At 40.3% G+C, this 23,838-nt stretch overlaps 1 protein-coding gene across 1 annotated transcript; it reads right to left on the bottom strand.

The window, feature by feature from the left end:
• Positions 1-804: 804 nt before the first annotated feature.
• On the bottom strand, positions 805-22,257 carry LOC109898174 (vesicular glutamate transporter 2.1). The gene is made up of 11 exons (XM_031832957.1): positions 21,589-22,257; positions 19,498-19,753; positions 18,743-18,861; positions 16,134-16,248; positions 9,886-10,060; positions 9,271-9,413; positions 9,028-9,177; positions 7,187-7,319; positions 4,881-4,991; positions 3,821-3,948; positions 805-3,282 (listed from the first exon to the last, which is right to left on the bottom strand). Exons 1-11 carry the CDS (start codon positions 21,684-21,686, stop codon positions 2,956-2,958), a joined length of 1,755 nt encoding a protein of 584 aa, XP_031688817.1. The 5' UTR covers positions 21,687-22,257; the 3' UTR covers positions 805-2,955.
• Between the last annotated feature and the right edge of the window lie 1,581 nt (positions 22,258-23,838).

Below are 23,838 nucleotides of genomic sequence, written 5' to 3'. Positions count from 1 at the left end.
GCAGCATGGCCAGGTGGACTGGGGACAGCAAGGAGTCATCATGTCAGGTAGTCCTGGGGCATGGTCCTAGGGCTCAGGTCCTCCGAGAGAGAGAAAGAAAGAGAGAAGGAGAGAATTAGAGAACGCACACTTAGATTCACACAGGACACCGAATAGGACAGGAGAAGTACTCCAGATATAACAAACTGACCCCAGCCCCCCGACACATAAACTACTGCAGCATAAATACTGGAGGCTGAGACAGGAGGGGTCAGGAGACACTGTGGCCCCATCCGAGGACACCCCCGGACAGGGCCAAACAGGAAGGATATAACCCCACCCACTTTGCCAAAGCACAGCCCCCACACCACTAGAGGGATATCTTCAACCACCAACTTACCATCCTGAGACAAGGCTGAGTATAGCCCACAATATGTCTTAACGTCAGACTAATGTGTCTTAGACAGTCAGCGGCTCTGTGGGATGAGCTATTGAGAAGGTTCCGAAGCTTCATTCAGTGCTTTAACCCAGTTGTGCAAAGCTGGTTGAAGTGATGTCATTACATCCAGTTTAAAACCATTTCAACCAATTAAGATTCATCTGATTATAGTGATGTCATTTCAAACAGTTTTTTGCCCCGCGCTGGGAAAAAATACAGGAAGTAATGGACAGAAAGAAAAATAAAGGATAAAGCCATTGTTTTGGTAGTTATTTCTTTATAAAATGATTTCAGCATTTATATATAACACTTTTTTGACATCAGCAAACCTCTCCAATAAACACCATATTATTAGAAGCCATACAAACACATTTATAATTTATACATAAAACGTCGGACTCAAAGCCCAAATATAGCAACATTCGTCAGTACTTTTTTCAGTATTTGTATATATTTTTTTAAACACCCTTGCAGAGAATTCATTATTATTATTATTATTTTGTTGCAACCAATAAGGAAAAGAAAGGATATCCCATCGATGAAGATTCATTCAAGCCAATGAACATTCATGATAATTCAGTGGGTTATTACACAAATACCATATACATTCAAAATGGACCACTACTGTAGGTTGGCAAACGAAAGAAATGAAGACACATCTAGATCAACACGAACATTCAATTGTTTTCGATTTTCAGATCTTCTCGTCTGGCAAAAATGTCATAATCATTCTCTGTATTATAAAGCAGTGTTGTAATTTGTATTTTTTTTTTCTCCCTAAGAACAGCAGCGATTTATTTCATATAAACATACACTTTATATTCTCTTTTAATCTTTATGACAACTCCCCCACAAAAAAAAGAACTAGTTAGATACAGCAAGCCAGTGTTACACTAGTTTATGGAACAGAAACTGGATGGATAGTAGCAACCGTTACAATGGGGGAATTATTGCAATGCACATCAAACACAGTTGCTCAATCAATGATGCCCTTGAGAGAAAAGTTATCCTTCACACGTAGAAATACAATATCAGTCAAAGATGGCCAACCTGTTGTCATGATGCCAGGGTGCCAATGTTCATTCTAGTGTAATTCTGTGCTTATAGTGCAATCATTATATGTATATATTTTTTAAAATCTCTCATGAATACCATATATGAACATATGAACATAAAAGTCCATGTTATCACTGGTATGGTACTAGACATATTATTTCAAAATATAGCAGTGAAAGGGATGAGGACTATCAGTGGCTATGAAAAAGCTGTATCAGAAACATCTATTTGAGCAAATTCATGCAACAACGCACATACAAATAGTACACTGAGTTTTACACACACACACACACACACACACACACACACACACACACACACACACACACACACACACACACACACACACACACACACACACACACACACACACACACACACACACACACTAGTTTAAGTCTTTTCCTTAGTTGTTTAGGCCTTGCTCAAGAACAAGACTTTGTTTTGTAAGCGGATCATACAACTCCCTGAAAAGATTATGTCCGTGAAAAATATGGCCTTTTTACATCAATTTGTCACACAGATCGACGACCCAAATCCACAATAGTCTCACAGAAACAGTATATCTATAAAGTACATAAAACGCCATTGATAAGAAATATAATAATATCTAGTTTTTTTTTTTTTTTTTTTTTTTATACTTACAGTATCAGTGCAATCAGAAAGTGATATTTCAGACAAGGGTTTTATAGACCTATGACGTTCACAATATCTGGCTCGTTTGTTGTTTCAAGTACATTTTTTATGAGGTTAGGGAGCCTTGAAGGTATAATAACTAGGTCTACCGTTGCCCTTAAACTGCTAGGATCGAAGGCTCTAGATGTGCGAGCGACATGGGGATTATATAACTGGAAATATATTATTATATTATTATGATATTTTAACCTGCTTGTGTGGAACCAACGCGTGATTTTATTATTTTACATTTTCTTTCTCAATATACGTAAATATTTTACATACAGTATCTAATTTTTTTATGCTAATTTGTGCAAACCACAATGGCATTTCTCTCTCTTTCTCTCTCTCTCTCTCTCTCTCTCTCTCTCTCTCTCTCTCTCTGTCTCTCTCTCTCTCTCTCTCTCTCTCTCTCTCTCTCTCTCTCTCTCTCTCTCTCTCTCTCTCTCTCTCTCTCTCTCTCTCTCTTTCTCTCTCTCTCTCTCTCTCTCTCTTTTAGTGGGTGAACTACCCTAGCCTGGTCCCAGATCTGTTTGTGCCGTGGTCATTGTAGCAGTGGTCTATGGTCATTGTAGGCATTGGCAAGACAGCACAAACAGATCAGAAACCAGGCTAGAACACCCCCACTGCTGCCATAACATGATTATATCTGGGGCCATATGTATCAAGCATCTCAGAGTAAGATAGCTGATCTAGGATCAGCCACCTAATATTATTTATTATGATATAAAAGGCAAAACACGATCCAAAATCTGCACTTCTGCGCTGATACACTCGATACACACGGCCCTGTTCTATGAGTAGTCTCAATCTGCCCAGGTCTGCCCAGCTGGTTCCTCCTCTACATTCTCCCAGCTGTCTGGTGCCACCCAGCCCCCGTTGAGCCCAGTTGTAGTGGCCCCGTAACTCTTCCCTGCGCCTACTGCCGCCATGCCACCACTGTAGCCCTGTGTGATGTCACCCGTCTCCTCTGCCAGCTCGTCCTCGTCGATGAAGCCACACTTCTCGTCGCTGGTCAGCTCCGGGTCGGCCCACGGCTGCTTCTCGCCCGACGCAAAGATCCCGTAGAAGATGACCCCTCCGTAGTGAACCAGGGCAGCGATGAGGAATACCCATTGCCACTCCTCTCGAGTCTAGAGACAGGAAGTGATGCCAGAACACAGGAAATGGGAGCTCTGGTGAGTAAGATTTCAAAAGTGTTTATAACACTTCTGTTGGTGTGAAGGAACATACTTTGTCTATATATGGTAAACCATAACAATTATAGTGGTATATTGTAGTTAACTAGTTAACTTGGAACTAGTGGAACATTTAACCGTTAACCACATACACCTCCCCCCCCACCCCCACCCCCCAAAAAACTAGCTTCCTGAAACAGAATGTGTACCTAGTTATTATCCTTGGTGACCTATAGTCTAGTTATTATCCTTTATTATCTACAGTCTAGTTATTATCCTGAAACAGAATGTGTACCTAGTTATTATCCTTGGTGACCTATAGTCTAGTTATTATCCTTTATTATCTACAGTCTAGTTATTATCCTTGGTGACCTACAGTCTAGTTATTATCCTTGGTGACCTACAGTCTAGTTATTATCCTTGGTGACCTACAGTCTAGTTATTATCCTTTATTATCTACAGTCTAGTTATTATCCTGAAACAGAATGTGTACCTTGTTTTTGGTCATGGCCCCCACGATGAGTGGGCACACCATCCCTGACAGGGTTCCCACACCGTTAGATATACCCATCAGGATACTGGCATAGCGAGGGGCGATATCCAGGTGGTTCACATTGAAACCTACAAAATACATTGTTTTATGAAAATGGTCAAGAAGATCAACAGTCAGTATATGTGTGATTTAAAATCTGAATTTTTAGGTTGAGTCAACACACCATTCAACCAGATAATATATTCGACCTTATTTGCATATTTCCCAGTGTGCCTTTAGAGCAAATTGTAGTTACTACACGGTGAATGTGTTTGTTAAGTGACAGAGACATGGTTGTTGTATTCAGTGCCTTTCAGTCCTGTAGCGTTCACCAAGTGAATATGTAGCATTGTTATCTTTCCATTTAAAACGTTTATGACACAACATTATATACCGTACAGTATATCAGAAGACCTTTATTTGAGGGTTCAGTTACACCCTAACACAGTGGTCTGAAACTCCTGGTTTACAGGCCATATCATACCGGCAAGAAACATTATGCTGGCTTGCAAAGTCGTGTGTATTTCCAACAATTTAAACTTTTAATCATCCGCAACCTGCATTGAGAATGACTGCTGGAGTAGGGAAGATTGACTATTGAGACTACCTAAATCATATAAACTGGAAAAGCTATTTACTGAAACAAGCAATTATGAAAATGAACCTGCAATAGACCATGCTGGGAAATAGAATAATGAAGTGAGTTGTTTGGAGCAAACATGAATTTGTAATTCTACTCAACAAGCATGTTCAAATTTAGCTCACTTCGAGCAGAGTTTGTTGAGTAAACAAACTAACCACATTAATGCAAATTCTTGTCCACTCAACTCACAGAATAACACTGATTAGGCAATTGTTTAAGTTGGCTTTTGTTTATTTATTACAGTGAACGCCAAAATATTAGCTTTAAAAGGTGCACAGCCAACAAAAGCTCGGAACAGAATTAAATCCCGGGCCTAAAAGAGAGTGTTCAACTTTAATTTAATTGTTTACAAAATCTTTAAGATGTTCGACTACTCACCTGATATAGCGAAGCCACTGAAGCCCACAGCCATAACCAGGAAAGAGATGGCCACACCCTTGGTGTGAGAGAAACCAACCACGAGAAGCAGAGTGGCCTCCATTCCAAACCCTACACACCAGGCAACAACAATACATTGTAATCATTTAGCAGATACTTTTTTATCCAAAGTGACTTTCAAATCAGTGCATTTAACTACAATAGGTGTAGTAAAACAACCTCATATCACAACCGTTGCAAGTGAAAAAGCCTCTTAAAAACAAGTCACTATCTGCCAACTCAGTGCAAGCAAGAGTAAAGGAAAACCCTATTATAGTTAGTATGCATCTTGGTTACCTAAAGCCTAGTTATTATCCTTGATGACCTACAGCCAAGTTATTATCCTTGGTGACCTACAGTGTAGTTATTATCCTTTATTACCTACAGCCTAGTTATTATCCTTTATTATCTACAGCCTAGTTATTATCCTTTATTATCTACAGTCTAGTTATTATCCTTGGTGACCTACAGTCTAGTTATTATCCTTGGTGACAAACATTCTAGTTATTATCCTTGGTGACCTACAGTCTAGTTTTTATCCTTTATTATCTACAGTCTAGTTATTATCCTTGGTGACCTACAGCCTAGTTATTATCCTTGGTGACCTACAGTCTAGTTATTATCCCAGGTGACCTACAGTCTAGTTATTATCCCAGATGACCTACAGTCTAGTTATTATCCTTTATTATCTACAGTCTAGTTATTACCCTTGGTGACCTACAGTCTAGTTATTATCCTTGGTGACTTACAGTCTAGTTATTATCCTTGGTGACCTACAGTCTAGTTATTATCCCAGGTGACCTACAGTCTAGTTATTATCCTTGGTGACCTACAGCCTAGATATTATCCTTTATTATCTACAGTCTAGTTATTATCCTTGGTGACCTACAGTCTAGTTATTATCCTTGGTGACCTACAGTCTAGTTATTATCCTTTATTATCTACAGTCTAGTTATTATCCTTGGTGACCTACAGTCTAGTTATTATCCTAGGTGACCTACAGTCTAGTTATTATCCTTGGTGACCTACAGTCTAGTTATTATCCTTGGTGACCTACAGTCTAGTTATTATCCTTGGTGACCTACAGTCTAGTTATTATCCTTTATTATCTACAGTCTAGTTATTATCCTTGGTGACCTACATTCTAGTTATTATCCTTTATTATCTACAGTCTAGTTATTATCCTTTATTATCTACAGTCTAGTTATTATCCTTGGTGACCTACAGTCTAGTTATTATCCTTTATTATCTACAGTCTAGTTATTATCCTTTATTATCTACAGTCTAGTTATTATCCTTGGTGACCTACATTCTAGTTATTATCCTTTATTATCTACAGTCTAGTTATTATCCTTTATTATCTACAGTCTAGTTATTATCCTTTATTATCTACAGTCTAGTTATTATCCTTTATTATCTACATTCTAGTTATTATCCTTTATTATCTACATTCTAGTTATTATCCTTGGTGACCTACAGTCTAGTTATTATCCTTTATTATCTACAGTCTAGTTATTATCCTTGGTGACCTACAGTCTAGTTATTATCCTTTATTATCTACAGTCTAGTTATTATCCTTTATTATCTACAGTCTAGTTATTATCCTTGGTGACCTACAGTCTAGTTATTATCCTTTACTATCTACAGTCTAGTTATTATCCTTGGTGACCTACAGTCTAGTTATTATTCTTTATTATCTACAGTCTAGTTATTATCCTTGGTGACCTACAGTCTAGTTATTATCCTTTATTATCTACAGTCTAGTTATTATACTTTATTATCTACAGTCTAGTTATTATCCTTGGTGACCTACAGTCTAGTTATTATCCTTTATTATCTACAGTCTAGTTATTATTCTTTATTATCTACAGTCTAGTTATTATCCTTTATTATCTACAGTCTAGTTATTATCCCTGGTGACCTACAGTCTAGTTATTATCCTTGGTGACCTACAGCCTAGATATTATCCTTTATTATCTACAGTCTAGTTATTATCCCTGGTGACCTACAGTCTAGTTATTATCCTTGGTGACCTACAGTCTACAATGTGATATGAACAGGTTAGGAATGTGTTATGTATAGGTTATGCATGTGTTATAAAGTCCTTATGTAGCTAATCTTTATCTCCGCAGTTCATGATCTTCCAGACCATGACGATGGAAGTTGACAGGATGATCTGTATAGATTATGAATGTGTTACACAGTTTTCTATGTAGCCCTTATGAAATCTCTATGTAGCCCTTATGAAGTCCTTATGTAGCCCTCACCTCCACAGTTCATGATCTTCCTGACGGTGGTAGTAGACAGGATGTTTCTGGTGCGTAGCCAGTCAGCCAGCTGTCCTCCGATGGGTACGATGATGGTCATCACCAAGTGAGGCAGGGCCGACACCATGCCCACCTGACAACGCAAACATCAACATCAACAATTAATATAAACAATAACAATAACATTAAAGGGCTTTATGATGGTCCTCAGTAAGTGTGGAGGTGCCTACAGCATTAACACCTGACAACACATACAGTGAACCATAAACAGTTCAACTTTCAAGTTGACTGCAATTGACATCAACATGGCAGTCAATGCCAAAACTGACAACCCATGAAATGGTCTATCCAGATACATATTTATTATGTGTCAAAGTTCATTTCAGAAGTCTGTTTCCAAACATGTGCGCAAATTCTCCTTGCATGTTGTTCTGTGTTGAGATCTTTCAAACGCAGATTAGTTTGTCATTCATGGCCTTGACGTGTTCCCATGTATCATGATGTCACGATGTCATGATGTCATGATGTCATGATGTCATGATGTATCATAATGTCACGATGTATCATGATGTCACGATGTCATGATGCCATGATGTATCATAATGTCATGATGTATCATAATGTCATGATGTATCATGATGTCATGATGCCATGCTGTCATGATGTCATTAGGTGTCATGATGTCATGATGTCATTAGGTGTCATGATGTCATGCTCTCATGATGTATCATGATGTCACGATGCCATACTGTCATGATGTCATGATGTATCATGATGTCATGCTGTCATTATGTGTCATGATGTCATGATGTCATGCTGTCATTATGTGTCATGATGTCATGATGTCATGCTGTCATGATGTATCATGATGTCACGATGCCATACTGTCATGATATCATGATGTCACGATGTCATGATGTCATGATGTATCATAATGTCATGATGTATCATGATGTCACGATGCCATGCTGTCATGATGTCATTAGGTGTCATGATGTCATGCTGTCATGCTGTCATGATGTATCATGATGTCACGATGCCATACTGTCATGATATCATGATGTCACGATGTCATGCTGTCATGATGTCATGATGTCATGATGTCATAATGTCATGATGTATCATAATGTCATGACGTATCATGATGTCACGATGCCATGCTGTCATGATGTCATTAGGTGTCATGATGTATCATGATGTCATGCTGTCATTATGTGTCATGATGTCATGATGTCATGCTGTCATTATGTCACGATGTATCATGTTGTCATGACGTATCATGATAACAGTAATGGTGCAGGGTGCAGAGGGAGTAGAAAAGACCTACACCTCTTAAATCAAAACAGTGATTGTCCCAGAACACGTCTTCCTACTCCCCTTTAACCACCACTGACTCCAAATATCACACCGAGGCTATAATTCACACCCTGATCCACAAGAGAGCCAGAGATCCACCCAGCATCTGAATTATTACACTTGTCAGACCAGCCTGAGTTATATCGCCTGCGTCCCAAAATGAAACGCTATTTACTACGTAGTGCACTACTTTTGATCAGAGCCCTGGTTAAATGTAGCCGGGCCAATAGGATACCATTTAGGACGCGGACCAGGATGCGTCTGTGTTTGGTGTCTAGAGGACATTTTACCCTCAACGTTACGAAACGGAAATGAAATCCAACACTGGTACTCAGTAAAGCAATTTATATGCCCCGTACAAGTGATGTACATATGACACAACGGATATGTCTGATGAGTTTTGTCTGCCCCGGTTACGTCTATCACAAATCAAGCCAACTATTCACACCTGGCTGGTATTGTGAGTGAACGGCTCATCCTTTTACCTTGCTGATCTCGAAGCCGAACACCTCCTCGAAGTAGGCCGGCTGGCTGATGAGGAGCAGGTAGAAAGTCCAGCTCCTGCAGAAGTTGGCCACGATGATAGCATAGACGGGCATTGAGGTGAAGAACTTCCTCCATGGAGTCTTGTATTTCTGCAGAGCCATAGTTGTGTATAGCAGAACACGTGTCAGTTAGTTGGATAGGTGGAGAAGAGGAGGAGAAGGAGGAGAAGGAGGAGAACTCACGCTAGCAGGACCGAATAGTTCTTGACCCTCTCCGATGCTCTCCTCGATGTAACGTCTCTCCTCGGCGGTGATGGTGGGGTGAACCTCTGGGCTCTCATAGGACACCAGGATCCAGAACATGTACCAGAACATCCCAAAGCAGCCTAGAGCGAGAGACCGAGACAGAGACAGAGAGACAGAGCGAGACAGAGAGACAGAGCGAGAGAGAGAGAGCGAGAGAGAGAGAGCGAGAGAGAGAGAGAGAGAGAGAGAGAGAGAGAGAGAGAGAGAGAGAGAGAGAGAGAGAGAGAGAGGGAGACAGAAAGAATGAGAGAGAGAGAGAGAGAGAGAGAGAGAGAGAGAGAGAGAGAGAGAGAGAGAGAGAGAGAGAGAGAATGATAGAGAGAGTTATATTACTGTTAATCTGATTCATAAAATATGAGGTATATGGATATTTCTGGTTTATTCCTGATTTTTTTTGTCAATAGACACAAATAAAGTCAAATAGACAATCTTGTCTCAAAAAGCATCCCCCTAGGACAGATGTAGCTACTCTAAGAATAACTATGGACGGTGATTTAGCCTGGATAGTCCACTCAGTAACAAGTGCCACTGTTTTCCAGGTGATGAACCTACCGTACAGATAGAAGACGGAGGACCAGCCAGAGTACTGGACCAAGATCCCAGCCAGAGGCATGGCTATCACGGCACCAGCATAGGATCCACAGAATGAGGTGGTGGCCAGACGGCTCCTCTCCAGTGGTGGGGCCCACTTACTCCAGATGCCATGACAGGCAGGGTAGGTCACTCCCTACGGAGGAACAGAGTATATGATATATTATACATATATACATTATAGTGTGGTATGACAGGCTGGGTAGGTCACTCCCTACGGAGGAACACAGAGTATATGATATATTATACATATATACATTATAGTGTGGTATGACAGGCTGGTTAGGTCACTCCCTACGGAGGAACACAGAGTATATGATATATTATACATATATACATTAGAGTGTGGTATGACAGGCTGGGTAGGTCACTCCCTACGGAGGAACACAGAGTATAGGATATATTATATTATACATACAGTACCGTTCCAAAGTTTGGGGTCACTTAGAAATGTCCTTGTTTTTGAAAGAAAAGCAAATTTTTTTGTCCATTGAAATAACATCAAATTGATCCGAAATACAGTGTAGACATTGTTAATGTTGTAATTTACTATTGTAGCTGGAAACAGCAGATTTTTTAAATGGAATATCTACATAGGAGTACAGAGGCCCATTATCAGCAACCATCACTCCTGTGGTCCAATGGCACGTTGTGTTAGCTAATCCAAGTTTATCATTTTGAAAGGCTAATTGATCATTAGAAAACCCTTTTGCAATTATGTTAGCATAGCTGAAAACTGGTGTACTGATTAAAGAAGCATTAAAACTGGCCTTGAGAATCTAGAGCATCAGCATTTGTGGGTTCGATTACAGGCTCAGAATGGCCTGTAATCTTGTTCTGAAACTTGTCAGTCTATTCTTGTTCTGAGAAATGAAGGCTATTCCGTGCAAGAAATTGTCAAGAAACTGAAGATCTGGTACAACGCTGTGTACCTATCCCTTCACAGAACAGCACAAACTGGCCCTAACCAGAATAGAAAGAGGAGTGGGTGTTCCTGGTGCACAACTGAGCAAGAGGACAAGTACATTAGAGTGTCTAGTTTGAGAAACAGACGCCTCACAAGTCCTCAACTGGCAGCTTCATTATATAGTACCTGCAAAACACCAGTCTCAATGTCAACGGTGAAGAGGTGACTCTGGGATGCTGGCCTTCGAGGCAGAGTTCCTCGTTCCAGTGTCTGTGTTATTTTGCCGACGAGGATCATTTCCAAATGACTTAACCAAATAGGATTTAATATCATCAAACAAATATTCAGTAATAAATCCGATTGAGATGAGTCGGTGTTTGTAAACGGCACTGACAACTGAGCGGACAGTTTTTCTCATTAGTCAAATACAAGGAAGATTATCATGTCTTATCTTAAAATAAACTGACACGACACATCTGAGCTGAACATTCCTACTCTGGATAAACGGGTTGAGGTGGGACTGCGGCTGTGTTAAATGGCAGCCTATTCGACCCTGGTCAAAAGTAGTGCACTGCTTAGGGAATAATATATATATATGGAATCGGGTGCCATTTGAGACTATATATGGAATAGAATGCTATTTGAGACTATATATGGAATAGAATGCTATTTGAGACTATATATGGAACAAAGTGCCATTTGAGACTATATATGGAATAGAGTACCATTTGAGACTACATATGGAATAGGGTGCCATTTGAGTCTATATATGGAATAGGGTGCCATTTGAGTCTATATATGGAATAGAGTACAATTTGAGACTATATATGGAATAGAGTACCATTTGAGACTATATATGGAATAGAGTGCCATTTCAGACGCGACCTGAGACTGAGTCAGCCAGGGCAGATTCAAGCTAACGATCCTACTTCAACACAAAAAGAGAATTGCTCCCATAAATTTTCAATTACTCACTAAGTGGCACACAATCAACTATTGATAGACACAAATTGCTTGGGCCTGCTGTGGGAGTCACCCTGAAATGCTAATGTTTAATTTGCAGTAAGAAGTCGATGCACAAGGGAGGACGGAGCACAGACACAGACTGCTTCTGTTTCTCCATTGAGGAATGGAGGGATGGAGGGATGGAGAGATGGAGGGATGGAAGGATGGAGGGATGGAGGGATGGAAGGATGGGGGATGGAGGGATGGATAGATGGAGGGATGGAGGGATGGAAGGGTGGAGGGATGGAGGGATGGATAGATGGAGGGATAGAGGGATAGAGAGCTGGAGGAATGGATGGATGGAAGGATGTAGGGATAGAGAGCTGGAGGGATGGAGGGATGGAGGGATAAAGGGATGGAGGGATGGAGAACTGGAGGGATGGATGGATGGAAGGATGGAGGGATAGAGAAATGGAGAGATAGAGGGATAGAGAGATGGAGGGATGGAGGGGTGGAGGGATAGAGGGATAGAGAGATGGAGGGATAGAGAGATGGAGGGATGGAGGGGTGGAGGGATAGAGGGATAGAGAGCTGGAGGGATAGAGAGCTGGAGGGATAGAGAGCTGGAGGGATGGAGGGATAGAGAGATGGAGGGATGGCAGGATGGAAGGATGGAGGGATAGAGGGATGGGGGATGGAGAGATGGATAGATGGATAGATGGAGCGATGGAGAGATGGAGGGATAGAGAGCTGGAGAGATGGAGGGATGGGTAGATGGAGGGATGGTGAGCTGGATGGATGGAGAGATGGAGGGATGGAGAGCTGGAGGGATGGAGGGAAGGAGGATTCTATTCATAGGACAGGAAGATTAAAAAATGAACAAAAATAATAAAGGAAGGATGTCCTTCAGTCTGATAGTGGTCCTTCAGTCTGATAGTGGTCCTTCAGTCTGATAGTGGTCCTTCAGTCTGATAGTGGTCCTTCAGTCTGATAGTGGTCTTTCAGTCTGATAGTGGTCCTTCAGTCTGATAGTGGTCCTTCAGTCTGATAGTGGTCCTTCAGTCTGATAGTGGTCCTTCAGTCTGATAGTGGTCCTTCAGTCTGATAGTGGTCCTTCAGTCTGATAGTGGTCCTTCAGTCTGATAGTGGTCCTTCAGTCTGATAGTGGTCCTTCAGTCTGATAGTGGTCCTTCAGTCTGATAGTGGTCCTTCAGTCTGATAGTGGTCCTTCAGTCTGATAGTGGTCCTTCAGTCTGATAGTGGTCCTTCAGTCTGATAGTGGTCCTTCAGTCTGATAGTGGTCCTTCAGTCTGATAGTGGTCCTTCAGTCTGATAGTGGTCCTTCAGTCTGATAGTGGTCCTTCAGTCTGATAGTGGTCCTTCAGTCTGATAGTGGTCCTTCAGTCTGATAGTGGTCAGTCTGATAGTGGTCCTTCAGTCTGATAGTGGTCTTTCAGTCTGATAGTGGTCTTTCAGTCTGATAGTGGTCTTTCAGTCTGATAGTGGTCTTTCAGTCTGATAGTGGTCCTTCAGTCTGATAGTGATCCTTCAGTCTGATAGTGGTCTTTCAGTCTGATAGTGGTCCTTCAGTCTGATAGTGGTCTTTCAGTCTGATAGTGGTCTTTCAGTCTGATAGTGGTCTTTCAGTCTGATAGTGATCCTTCAGTCTGATAGTGGTCTTTCAGTCTGATAGTGGTCCTTCAGTCTGATAGTGGTCTTTCAGTCTGATAGTGGTCTTTCAGTCTGATAGTGGTCTTTCAGTCTGATAGTGGTCCTTCAGTCTGATAGTGGTCCTTCAGTCTGATAGTGGTCCTTCAGTCTGATAGTGGTCTTTCAGTCTGATAGTGGTCCTTCAGTCTGATAGTGGTCCTTCAGTCTGATAGTGGTCTTTCAGTCTGATAGTGGTCCTTCAGTCTGATAGTGATCCTTCAGTCTGATAGTGATCCTTCAGTCTGATAGTGATCCTTCAGTCTGATAGTGGTCAGTCTGATGGTGGTCAGTCTGATAGTGGTCCTTCAGTCTGATAGTGATCCTTCAGTCTGATAGTGGTCCTTCAGTCTGATAGTGATCCTTCAGTCTGATAGTGGTCCTTCAGTCTGATAGTGGTCAGTCTGATAGTGGTCCTTCAGTCTGATAGTGGTCCTTCAGTCTGATAGTGGTCTTTCAGTCTGATAGTGGTCCTTCAGTCTGATAGTGGTCCTTCAGTCTGATAGTGGTCCTTCAGTCTGATAGTGGTCTTTCAGTCTGATAGTGGTCCTTCAGTCTGATAGTGGTCTTTCAGTCTGATAGTGGTCCTTCAGTCTGATAGTGGTCTTTCAGTCTGATAGTGGTCCTTCAGTCTGATAGTGGTCTTTCAGTCTGATAGTGGTCTTTCAGTCTGATAGTGGTCCTTCAGTCTGATAGTGGTCTTTCAGTCTGATAGTGGTCCTTCAGTCTGATAGTGGTCCTTCAGTCTGATAGTGGTCCTTCAGTCTGATAGTGGTCCTTCAGTCTGATAGTGGTCAGTCTGATAGTGGTCCTTCAGTCTGATAGTGGTCCTTCAGTCTGATAGTGGTCAGTCTGATAGTGGTCCTTCAGTCTGATAGTGGTCTTTCAGTCTGATAGTGGTCCTTCAGTCTGATAGTGGTCTTTCAGTCTGATAGTGGTCCTTCAGTCTGATAGTGGTCTTTCAGTCTGATAGTGGTCCTTCAGTCTGATAGTGGTCTTTCAGTCTGATAGTGGTCCTTCAGTCTGATAGTGGTCTTTCAGTCTGATAGTGGTCAGGCTGATAGTGGTCCTTCAGTCTGACAGTGATCCTTCAGTCTGATAGTGGTCCTTCAGTCTGATAGTGGTCAGTCTGATAGTGGTCCTTCAGTCTGATAGTGGTCAGTCTGATAGTGGTCAGTCTGATAGTGGTCCTTCAGTCTGACAGTGGTCAGTCTGATAGTGGTCCTTCAGTCTGATAGTGGTCAGTCTGATAGTGGTCAGTCTGATAGTGGTCCTTCAGTCTGACAGTGGTCAGTCTGATAGTGGTCCTTCAGTCTGATAGTGGTATTTCAGTCTGATAGTGGTCAGTCTGATAGTGGTCTTTCAGTCTGATAGTGGTCCTTCAGTCTGATAGTGGTCCTTCAGTCTGATAGTGGTCAGTCTGATAGTGGTCCTTCAGTCTGATAGTGGTCAGTCTGATAGTGGTCCTTCAGTCTGATAGTGGTCCTTCAGTCTGACAGTGGTCAGTCTGATAGTGGTCCTTCAGTCTGATAGTGGTCCTTCAGTCTGATAGTGGTCAGTCTGATAGTGGTCCTTCAGTCTGATAGTGGTCCTTCAGTCTGATAGTGGTCCTTCAGTCTGATAGTGGTATTTCAGTCTGATAGTGGTCAGTCTGATAGTGGTCTTTCAGTCTGATAGTGGTCCTTCAGTCTGATAGTGGTCCTTCAGTCTGATAGTGGTCAGTCTGATAGTGGTCCTTCAGTCTGATAGTGGTATTTCAGTCTGATAGTGGTCCTTCAGTCTGACAGTGGTTCTTCACCGCTGCTACATCCTCCTTTTCCTTCTCTATTTGGTGTGATTTGATTTGATTTGATGACCTCTATTTGATTTGATTTGATTTGATGATGGCATCACGTGAGTTTCCTCTCTTCTGTTATCTGTCTTTATATGTGAACAACCCTACATCTCTCCCCCCACATTTCCCCAGGTATGTTTCGTGTTTGCTCTAAAGCTCAGGGTCAGGTATGACAGAGTCTAAGAGCTTCCTCCCCAAAAACAGCATACAGTACATTGAATGAAGGTACACAGATAGAATTATGCTGCATTTCTTAAAGTGTGCATATTTTCAAATTGTAACACAGATGATATGTGTAACACAGATATTTTTTATTTATTTATTTTACCTTTATTTAACCAAATTCTTATTCTTATTTTCAATGACGGCCTAGGAACAGTGGGTTAACTGCCTGTTCAGGGGCAGAACGACCGATTTGTACCTTGTCAGCTCGGGGGTTTGAACTCGCAACCTTCCGCCCCAGATATAATGCTTCCACTTACACTAATGCTTTAGTGATATGGTATACCAATCATGTGACCTCTGTGATGATCTTGAATGAACATCAAAAGTCTAGAAATAAACACTCCCCATAATACTGATGTACAACAGGAAGCAGAAAAGGCAACTTTGTTAGCAGTGGAGATGTGTCTTGTGGACCTTTCTCGTGTTATTGATGTGTATACTACCTATTGGTTTATTTTAATGCTGATATGCATAAGTAATGACAACGTCTCCCTCGGGAAAGAAGTGTTCTGACCTCAATGGAAGGTTAAACAAACGTGTGTGATATAGGACCAAACCAACCAATCAGCAGGCAGCAGCCCACAGTCTTACCTCCACCAGACCTTGTAGTATGCGGACGCAGATGACGCAGCGATAGTCCACGCGGGCAGCTGAGGGGATGAGCATGTTGAGGGTGGACGTGAGGAAGATGGCTAGCCCGAACACTCTGCGAACAAAGAGAAACAACGGAAATACTATTTGTAAATCAGACAATCCCAATCCCATACATTAGCTGGCCCTAGCATATCAATTGAATGAATACTGTGCTGTAAACCAAAGCGGACATAAAATACTGTACATGGACCGACATGGAATTATGTCTCAACAAAATGGTTTCGTTATTATCATATTTCATGTACAGCTAAAATAATAATATTTTCTCTCTATGTGTTCTAACTATCATGCTGGACATTTAAAACATAAAATAATCAAGATATGAGAAAAGAAAGAACAAAAAAAAGCTGAAGCTTCGTTTTAGGGGTGAAATGACAAGGTGAGGACAGTCTGTCACAGCAGAAGGTGCTCAGATGGGACAGACTAGAGACGGTCCCTGCTGAATTACACTAAACCAGTAGAATATTTATCATCTCAATCCTGTCTCAATGTGTATAGGAATATAATAAAATGCATGTATATTTTAGTCATTTAGCAGACGCTCTTATCCAGGGCGATTTGTAGAACAGAATATCGCCTATTTCCACAGACGTTATTTTGCATGGTTGTGTATATAGCCTATAATATTGTCTAATGAAATGTGAACATTTTATTTTAAAGCAACAATTGGGAAATAAAAATGATAGGCCTATTTGTTCATTTTTTTATATCGTCCTATCTGTGAACACTTGAGCGCACATAACATGTCTGGCATTACTACTGCCCGTTGCCATGCCTCCCACCGAGTAAAAAAAAAAGATTCGACACGGTAGTCCCGCGGGAGCTCATTATCACGAGGAGGCACGAGGAGACACGCCTCACAGCCGGTAATAGAATCCCCAATATCTGACGCGAGGTCAGAGTCCTCCTCCGTGATACCAGCTAAATCCACCCGTCTGACACACATCTGGCTTTAACAAGTGTCTGCTTTAAACTGAAACGGTGTTACTCTGGTTATACATCTCACAGGTAGATGTCAACGGAAAAAGTACTAGAACAGAATAGAACAAAACTGTGGTGAAGTTTCACCGCAGTTAGAATAGAACAGAAAGTATATAGAATAGAATAGAACGTATATAGAATAGAACAGAAAGTATATAGAATAGAACAGAACGTATATAGAATAGAACAGAAAGTATATAGAATAGAATAGAATGTATATAGAATAGAACAGAAAGTATATAGAATAGAACAGAACGTATATAGAATAGAACAGAACGCATATAGAATAGAACAGAACGTATATAGAATAGAACAGAACGTATATAGAATAGAACAGCACGTATATAGAATAGAACACAGTGTATATAGAATAGAACAGAACGTATATAGAATAGAACACAGTGTATATAGAATAGAACAGAACGTATATAGAATAGAACAGAACGTATATAGAATAGAACAGAAAGTATATAGAATAGAACAGAACGTATATAGAATAGAACAGAAAGTATATAGAATAGAACACAGTGTATATAGAATAGAACAGAACGTATATAGAATAGAACAGAACGTATATAGAATAGAACAGAACGTATATAGAATAGAACAGAACGTATATAGAATAGAACACAGTGTATATAGAATAGAACAGAACGTATATAGAATAGAACAGAACGTATATAGAATAGAACAGAACGTATATAGAATAGAACACAGTGTATATAGAATAGAACAGAACGTATATAGAATAGAACAGCACGTATATAGAATAGAACAGAACGTATATAGAATAGAACACAGTGTATATAGAATAGAACAGAACGTATATAGAATAGAACAGAACGTATATAGAATAGAACAGAACGTATATAGAATAGAACACAGTGTATATAGAATAGAACAGAACGTATATAGAATAGAACACAGTGTATATAGAATAGAACAGAACGTATATAGAATAGAACAGCACGTATATAGAATAGAACAGAACGTATATAGAATAGAACAGAACGTATATAGAATAGAACAGAACGTATATAGAATAGAACAGAACGTATATAGAATAGAACACAGTGTATATAGAATAGAACAGAACGTATATAGAATAGAACACAGTGTATATAGAATAGAACAGAACGTATATAGAATAGAACAGAACGTATATAGAATAGAACAGAACGTATATAGAATAGAACACAGTGTATATAGAATAGAACAGAACGTATATAGAATAGAACACAGTGTATATAGAATAGAACAGAACGTATATAGAATAGAACAGCACGTATATAGAATAGAACAGAACGTATATAGAATAGAACAGAACGTATATAGAATAGAACAGAACGTATATAGAATAGAACAGAACGTATATAGAATAGAACACAGTGTATATAGAATAGAACAGAACGTATATAGAATAGAACAGCACGTATATAGAATAGAACAGAAAGGAATATAATATAATATATTAACTGTATTAGGCCTAATTGATTTTTTCCCAAAATAAACTTCAGTATAGATACATGTTATACTATTTAATATGTTTTTCTGATGACATTTACCTGTTTGCTGCTAGTCGTGAGCATATCCACCCTCCGGGTATTTGTGTGACGATGTAACCCCAGAAGAATGAACCGTGGATCATCCCCACCGTCTCTGGGTCCCAGTTGAACTTCGCTTTCTTCCCAAAACCAAACAATAACACACAGAAACAGTTATTGTCAGCTCGGGGATTTGAACTTGCAACAGTTACTAGCCCAACGCGCTAACCTCTAGGCTACCCTGCCGACCCAAAATGTGCATAACAATGTCCTAATTGTTCTCTATTTTTTTCATAAACATCAAGTAAAATTGTGTGAACGGTATAGAGTAATACTGTCATACAGGCTTTGGATTCTTAAAGGGGCATTCCAACAAGAAATGTTGCTTGGGCCAACATAAAGGGATGGGGAAAAGGATCAAAGTTGGAATTCCAACTCTATTAATTCGCTAATTTAAGTTTGCAGACTTTATTCCTATGATAAAAGTCGTGATGACTGCAGGGTTTATGTGGGCTATGGTGTCTGTTTGTTGGATGACTCATTCAATTGAAATCGTGCCTTTCCTATCTCAGATGCAGAAGAAGAGGGGGCGGGGACTGGGTCATATCGTTCCCATTCCTATTGGCAACCAATTCACTGCCTATATAGTGCACTGCTTTTGACCAAGTCCCATAGGGAGTAGTGCTCCATTTGAGGGCCCCTAGGGTTCTGGTAAAACCAGTTCACTGTGTATGGATTAGGGTGTCATTTGGGACGTTAAAAAATATGATAGGCACCTCTGTGATGATGATCTTGCCATCCTTGTGTATGGTACTGTTATTGACCATGCCCACGATAGCCACGCCCAGGTTACACCGGATGCCGAAGGAGATGCAGAATCCGAGGCCGCTCATGATGGCGATGATGTAACGGCGCGGGAGGCCGAAGCACGTGCAGTCACATAAAGGCGGTTTCTTCTCCTGCTGCTCGGAGGGCCGGCCGTCCTCCGTTAACTCGATCACCTCACCTGTCTTCTGACGTTTCTCCACCACCCTTTTAGACCAAACAGGAACCCGTAGGACTATTAATAACATCCTGTATTTCCTTAAAAAAATATATTTGTATATTCTTGTAATTATCAGGCTTATTTAAAAGTTATATGGCAAACACTTTGGCTTTTAAATTGAATAGGCCTTTAGGCTAAGCTAATTAACACCAGATAGACGGCTACGGCGAGAAAAGTGGAGACATTTCGTTGTATTATAAGGTAAAGAATATTGATATATCCACTTATTTTTAATGTTTTGAAGGACATGTTTGAAGATCATTCGGATTGGTGTGAAAAAAAGTGTTTATTCTCTAAATTAGACTGAATCACCTTCTGCTTGTCTATTTTATTATTATATATATATATAAATAATTTTTTTTAATATATATTTTTTACTCGTTCTTCAAATATTGAAACATAATTTAAAATTGCATGGAAATTTGTAGTAATTTTATTCTGAAGGGCAAATCAAGAGTTAAAGTGCTGATGTTATTTGTGAAACTATGACATTTTACCGTTCCATGTTCCGTTCAGTGTTTTAAATGACACCTGTTCTAAAAAACGACAGCTTGGCTAAATGAATGCAATAAAAGGACCTTCGTACCGCATTGCAGCAGTACACAGACAGCACGGCACTTACATGTATGCTACATATAGACTGTCTGTGTCCGTATAATGAGAGCTCAATAAGATAACCAATTAAATGTATTAAGATCGAGTTTAGCATTTTATTAGATTAAAATGTAAGATGTATGATAACAAATGATGGGCTACTAAATTCGATAGATGTGATAAGATAAGATTGCATAGGAAAACCAAGAGTCTTCTGCCAACATTGTGTTGTGTGATGTATCACGACATTACTATTCAGTGGAATGGTTAACACCTCCAACCACAGGGAATAGAAACACTATAATGAATAAACCATGTAAAAAAAAAATAGCTGTTTCAAAAATAGATTGCTCATAAAACGCAATGTAAAACATTTTTATTAGCTCTTACCATTGAATATGTGTTTTACAATTTTTGTTCCAATGAATCATCAATCTTTATAGTGAAAAGCACATTATTTTCAGTCACGAAAAACGAAATTAATTAGCTTAAATAATGCTTTTGGAAAGTCACGTGTTTCAATCCTGACAATTTAGAATGATCGTGTTCTTCTATCATTTAAAAATTATTCGATCAAAAACCTGAATTCAGAAAAAACAAGAAATGTGATCACCATGGTAGCCTATATATATCGAGTATTTTCCTTTAAAAATCCATTCCTTGATTTTCCAATGCAGTGTCGCATTTTACACGACCACAAAGAAAGACAGTTAATATTTAACAGATCGATCTTGGTTAATACTGATGAATATATAATGTAACAGATATCCCCAACCCCTTGTGTCACGACGCGTTCTGATGCATTAATTATTTAAAACACAACCCTCACTCTCCCGGGAAATAACTGATCCTTAAATATTCGACCACTCTGATATTATTGTGCATTTCCACTTCCTGTCTTGTTGATAATTAATCTAAAAATATGTGGGTTTTTTTTTCTCTTTTGAATTTAGTCCAGAATCACAGCAACCAATTTGCAAGTGAGATTTATTTTCTCATGGGGTTTGGGTGTTAGTGAGATTTTATTTCTCATGGGGTTTGGGTGTTAGTGAGATTTTTTCTTCTCATTGCCTGGATGAGACAGGAAGCAATTCACACCTGCATTACACATGGATATACATTTAACATTTAAATTCCCTATTTACGCTTTTTTTTTTTTTTTTACCGTAATCGGAGGTGAAAAGCAGACAGAGGGAAGGGGGAAGGGTTCGAGCTACTTATTTTTTACCTGTACAGATGGCCGAAGGTCTTTCCAGCCAATTTCTTCAGCCCTTCTTTACTGGGCGGGAAAGCCCGATGCTTAACGGGTTCGGGATCGGATTCCATGATTCCAAATTCTTCTTGATTTCTGCTCGATTTCTTTTATATTACGATAAATAATTCAAATATGGAATATTGCTAAACATATTCGGTAAAATGTGAATCCGAATTTATGTGCCTCGAGGTTTAGACATCCAATGCCAGGTGTATAGAATGAGCTGAGAAAAAAACGATTATATTGCAGAATTAGTCGACCAATCTGATATGGTATGGGTTCACAGTCACAAAACAGTCTGATAAATCTTCCTTTGCCTTATGCAATGTACATCCATTCAGTGCCATCTTGTAGGCTACAGATCCCAGTCAATTGCTAAAATAAAAAATATACAAATCACCCTCTTGATAACGTTTGAAATGTGTCCACGATATGATAAGATTATGAGAGAAACAACGTCAATGATTATGCGGAAAAGTCTAAATTGTATGGCTATTTTCCAGTGGAAGAAGCTCCACTCTCCCTTATCTTTCGTGACGACCTACAGTGAGGCAGGTAGCGGTTAGGAGAACGTTCAGCACCACGGAGAGCGAACGGCTGCGCGCACCCAGTCAGCTGTGTCGTGTACCTGTCGACAGCTCCGCTCCGTGGCGCGCGATACACAACACATGCGCACACTCTTCTCTCTTTACCAGGGGTGTGTTCATATTGGCAAGGTTGATTTACATTCAGTGTACACACTTCGTGACTAAAACATGATAATTGTTGACTGACTGGTTGCATCACTGCCTGGTATGGCAACTGCTCGGCCTCCGACCGCAAGACACTACAGATGGTAGTGCGTACGACCCAGTACATCACCGGGGCCAAGCTTCCTGCCATCCAGGAACTCTATACCAGGCGATGTTAGAGGAAGGCCCTGAAAATTGTCAAAGACTCCAGGAGCCACCCGAGTCATAGACTGTACGTCAAGTAGGACCAGAGCGCCAAGTCTAGATCCAAGAGGCTTCTAAAACAGCTTCTAACCCCAAGCCATAAGACTCCTGAACAGCTATTCAAATGGCTACCCAGACTATTTGCATTACCCCCCCCCCCTTTAGCTGACGCTACTCTCTGTTATTATCTATGCATAGTCACTTTAATAACTCTACCTACATGTACATATTACCTCAATTACCTCGACACCGGTGCCCCCCAGCGCATTGACTCTGTACCGGTACCACCTGCATATAGCTCTGCCATTGTTATGCTACTGCTGCTCTTTAATTATTTGTTATTGTTATCTCTTAATTATTTAAAAATAATTATCTCTTATTTTCTTAAAACTGCATTGTTGGTTAAGGGCTTGTAAGTAAGCATTTGTTGTATTCTGCACATGTGACAAATACAATTACATTTGATTTGAAATCAAAAACGTTTGTCCTCAGTTTAGAGCCTCTGTCGACCCGAGTCAACTTTTTGTATGCCTTTCTTTCTCTCCATCTCTGGCGGTTAACAGTTATATTTCAATGGGCCCTTCCAGGGCTCTAGGGGCCTCTAGGGGGTACTATGGTAACCAGATTACGATATGGGTAGAGATCACTAGATTCAGCCGCGGGACGATTTTTCCTTGAGCGGATGATCAGGTGGCCCGGAACACTGTACAAATAATAATGCAAATTGACCACAAGAAGCCCAAACAGATTTGATATTTATTTATTTATTTTATTTCATATTTTACTAAAACACAAACATTTCAAACCCTGCTTACATTTGCATACGATCACATAAACTCAGCAAAAAAAGAAGAAACATCCTCTCGCTGTCAACTGCGTTAATTTTCAGCAAACTTAACATGTGTAAATATTTGCATGAACATAACAAGATTCAACAACTGAGACATAAACTGAACAAGTTCCACAGACATGTGACTAACAGAAATTGAATAATGTGTCCCTGATCAAAGGGTGGGGGGTGGGGGCGGGGGGGGGTCAAAATCAAAAGTAACAGTCAGTATCTTGTGTGGCCACCAGCTGCATTAAGTACTGCAGTGCATATCCTCCTCATGGACTGAACCAGATTTGCCAGTTATTTTTGTGAGATGTTACCCCACTCTTCCACCAAGGGACCTGCAGGTTCCCAGACATTTCTGGGGGGATTGGCCCTAGCCCTCACCCTCCGATCCAACAGGTCCCAGACATGCTCAATGGGATTGAGATCCGGGCTCTTCGCTGGCTATGGCAG

The sequence above is a fragment of the Oncorhynchus kisutch genome, linkage group LG10 (assembly GCF_002021735.2).
Source record: "Oncorhynchus kisutch isolate 150728-3 linkage group LG10, Okis_V2, whole genome shotgun sequence".
Taxonomy (NCBI): Eukaryota; Metazoa; Chordata; class Actinopteri; order Salmoniformes; family Salmonidae; genus Oncorhynchus; species Oncorhynchus kisutch.
The sequence above is the reverse complement of the archived record's forward strand: the minus strand, read 5'-3'. Positions and strand labels throughout refer to the sequence as shown.

Excerpts from the sequence above, each read along its gene's own strand:
- LOC109898174 (XM_031832957.1), bottom strand. The coding sequence starts at position 21,686 with ATGGAATCCGATCCCGAACCCGTTAAGCATCGGGCTTTCCCGCCCAGT. Across the intron at positions 10,061-16,133 it reads TACTACAAGGTCTGGTGGAG|GGAGTGACCTACCCTGCCTG; the intron begins GTAAGACTGTGG and ends GTTCCTCCGTAG. Across the intron at positions 4,992-7,186 it reads GAAGATCATGAACTGTGGAG|GGTTTGGAATGGAGGCCACT; the intron begins GTGAGGGCTACA and ends CCTGGTGTGTAG.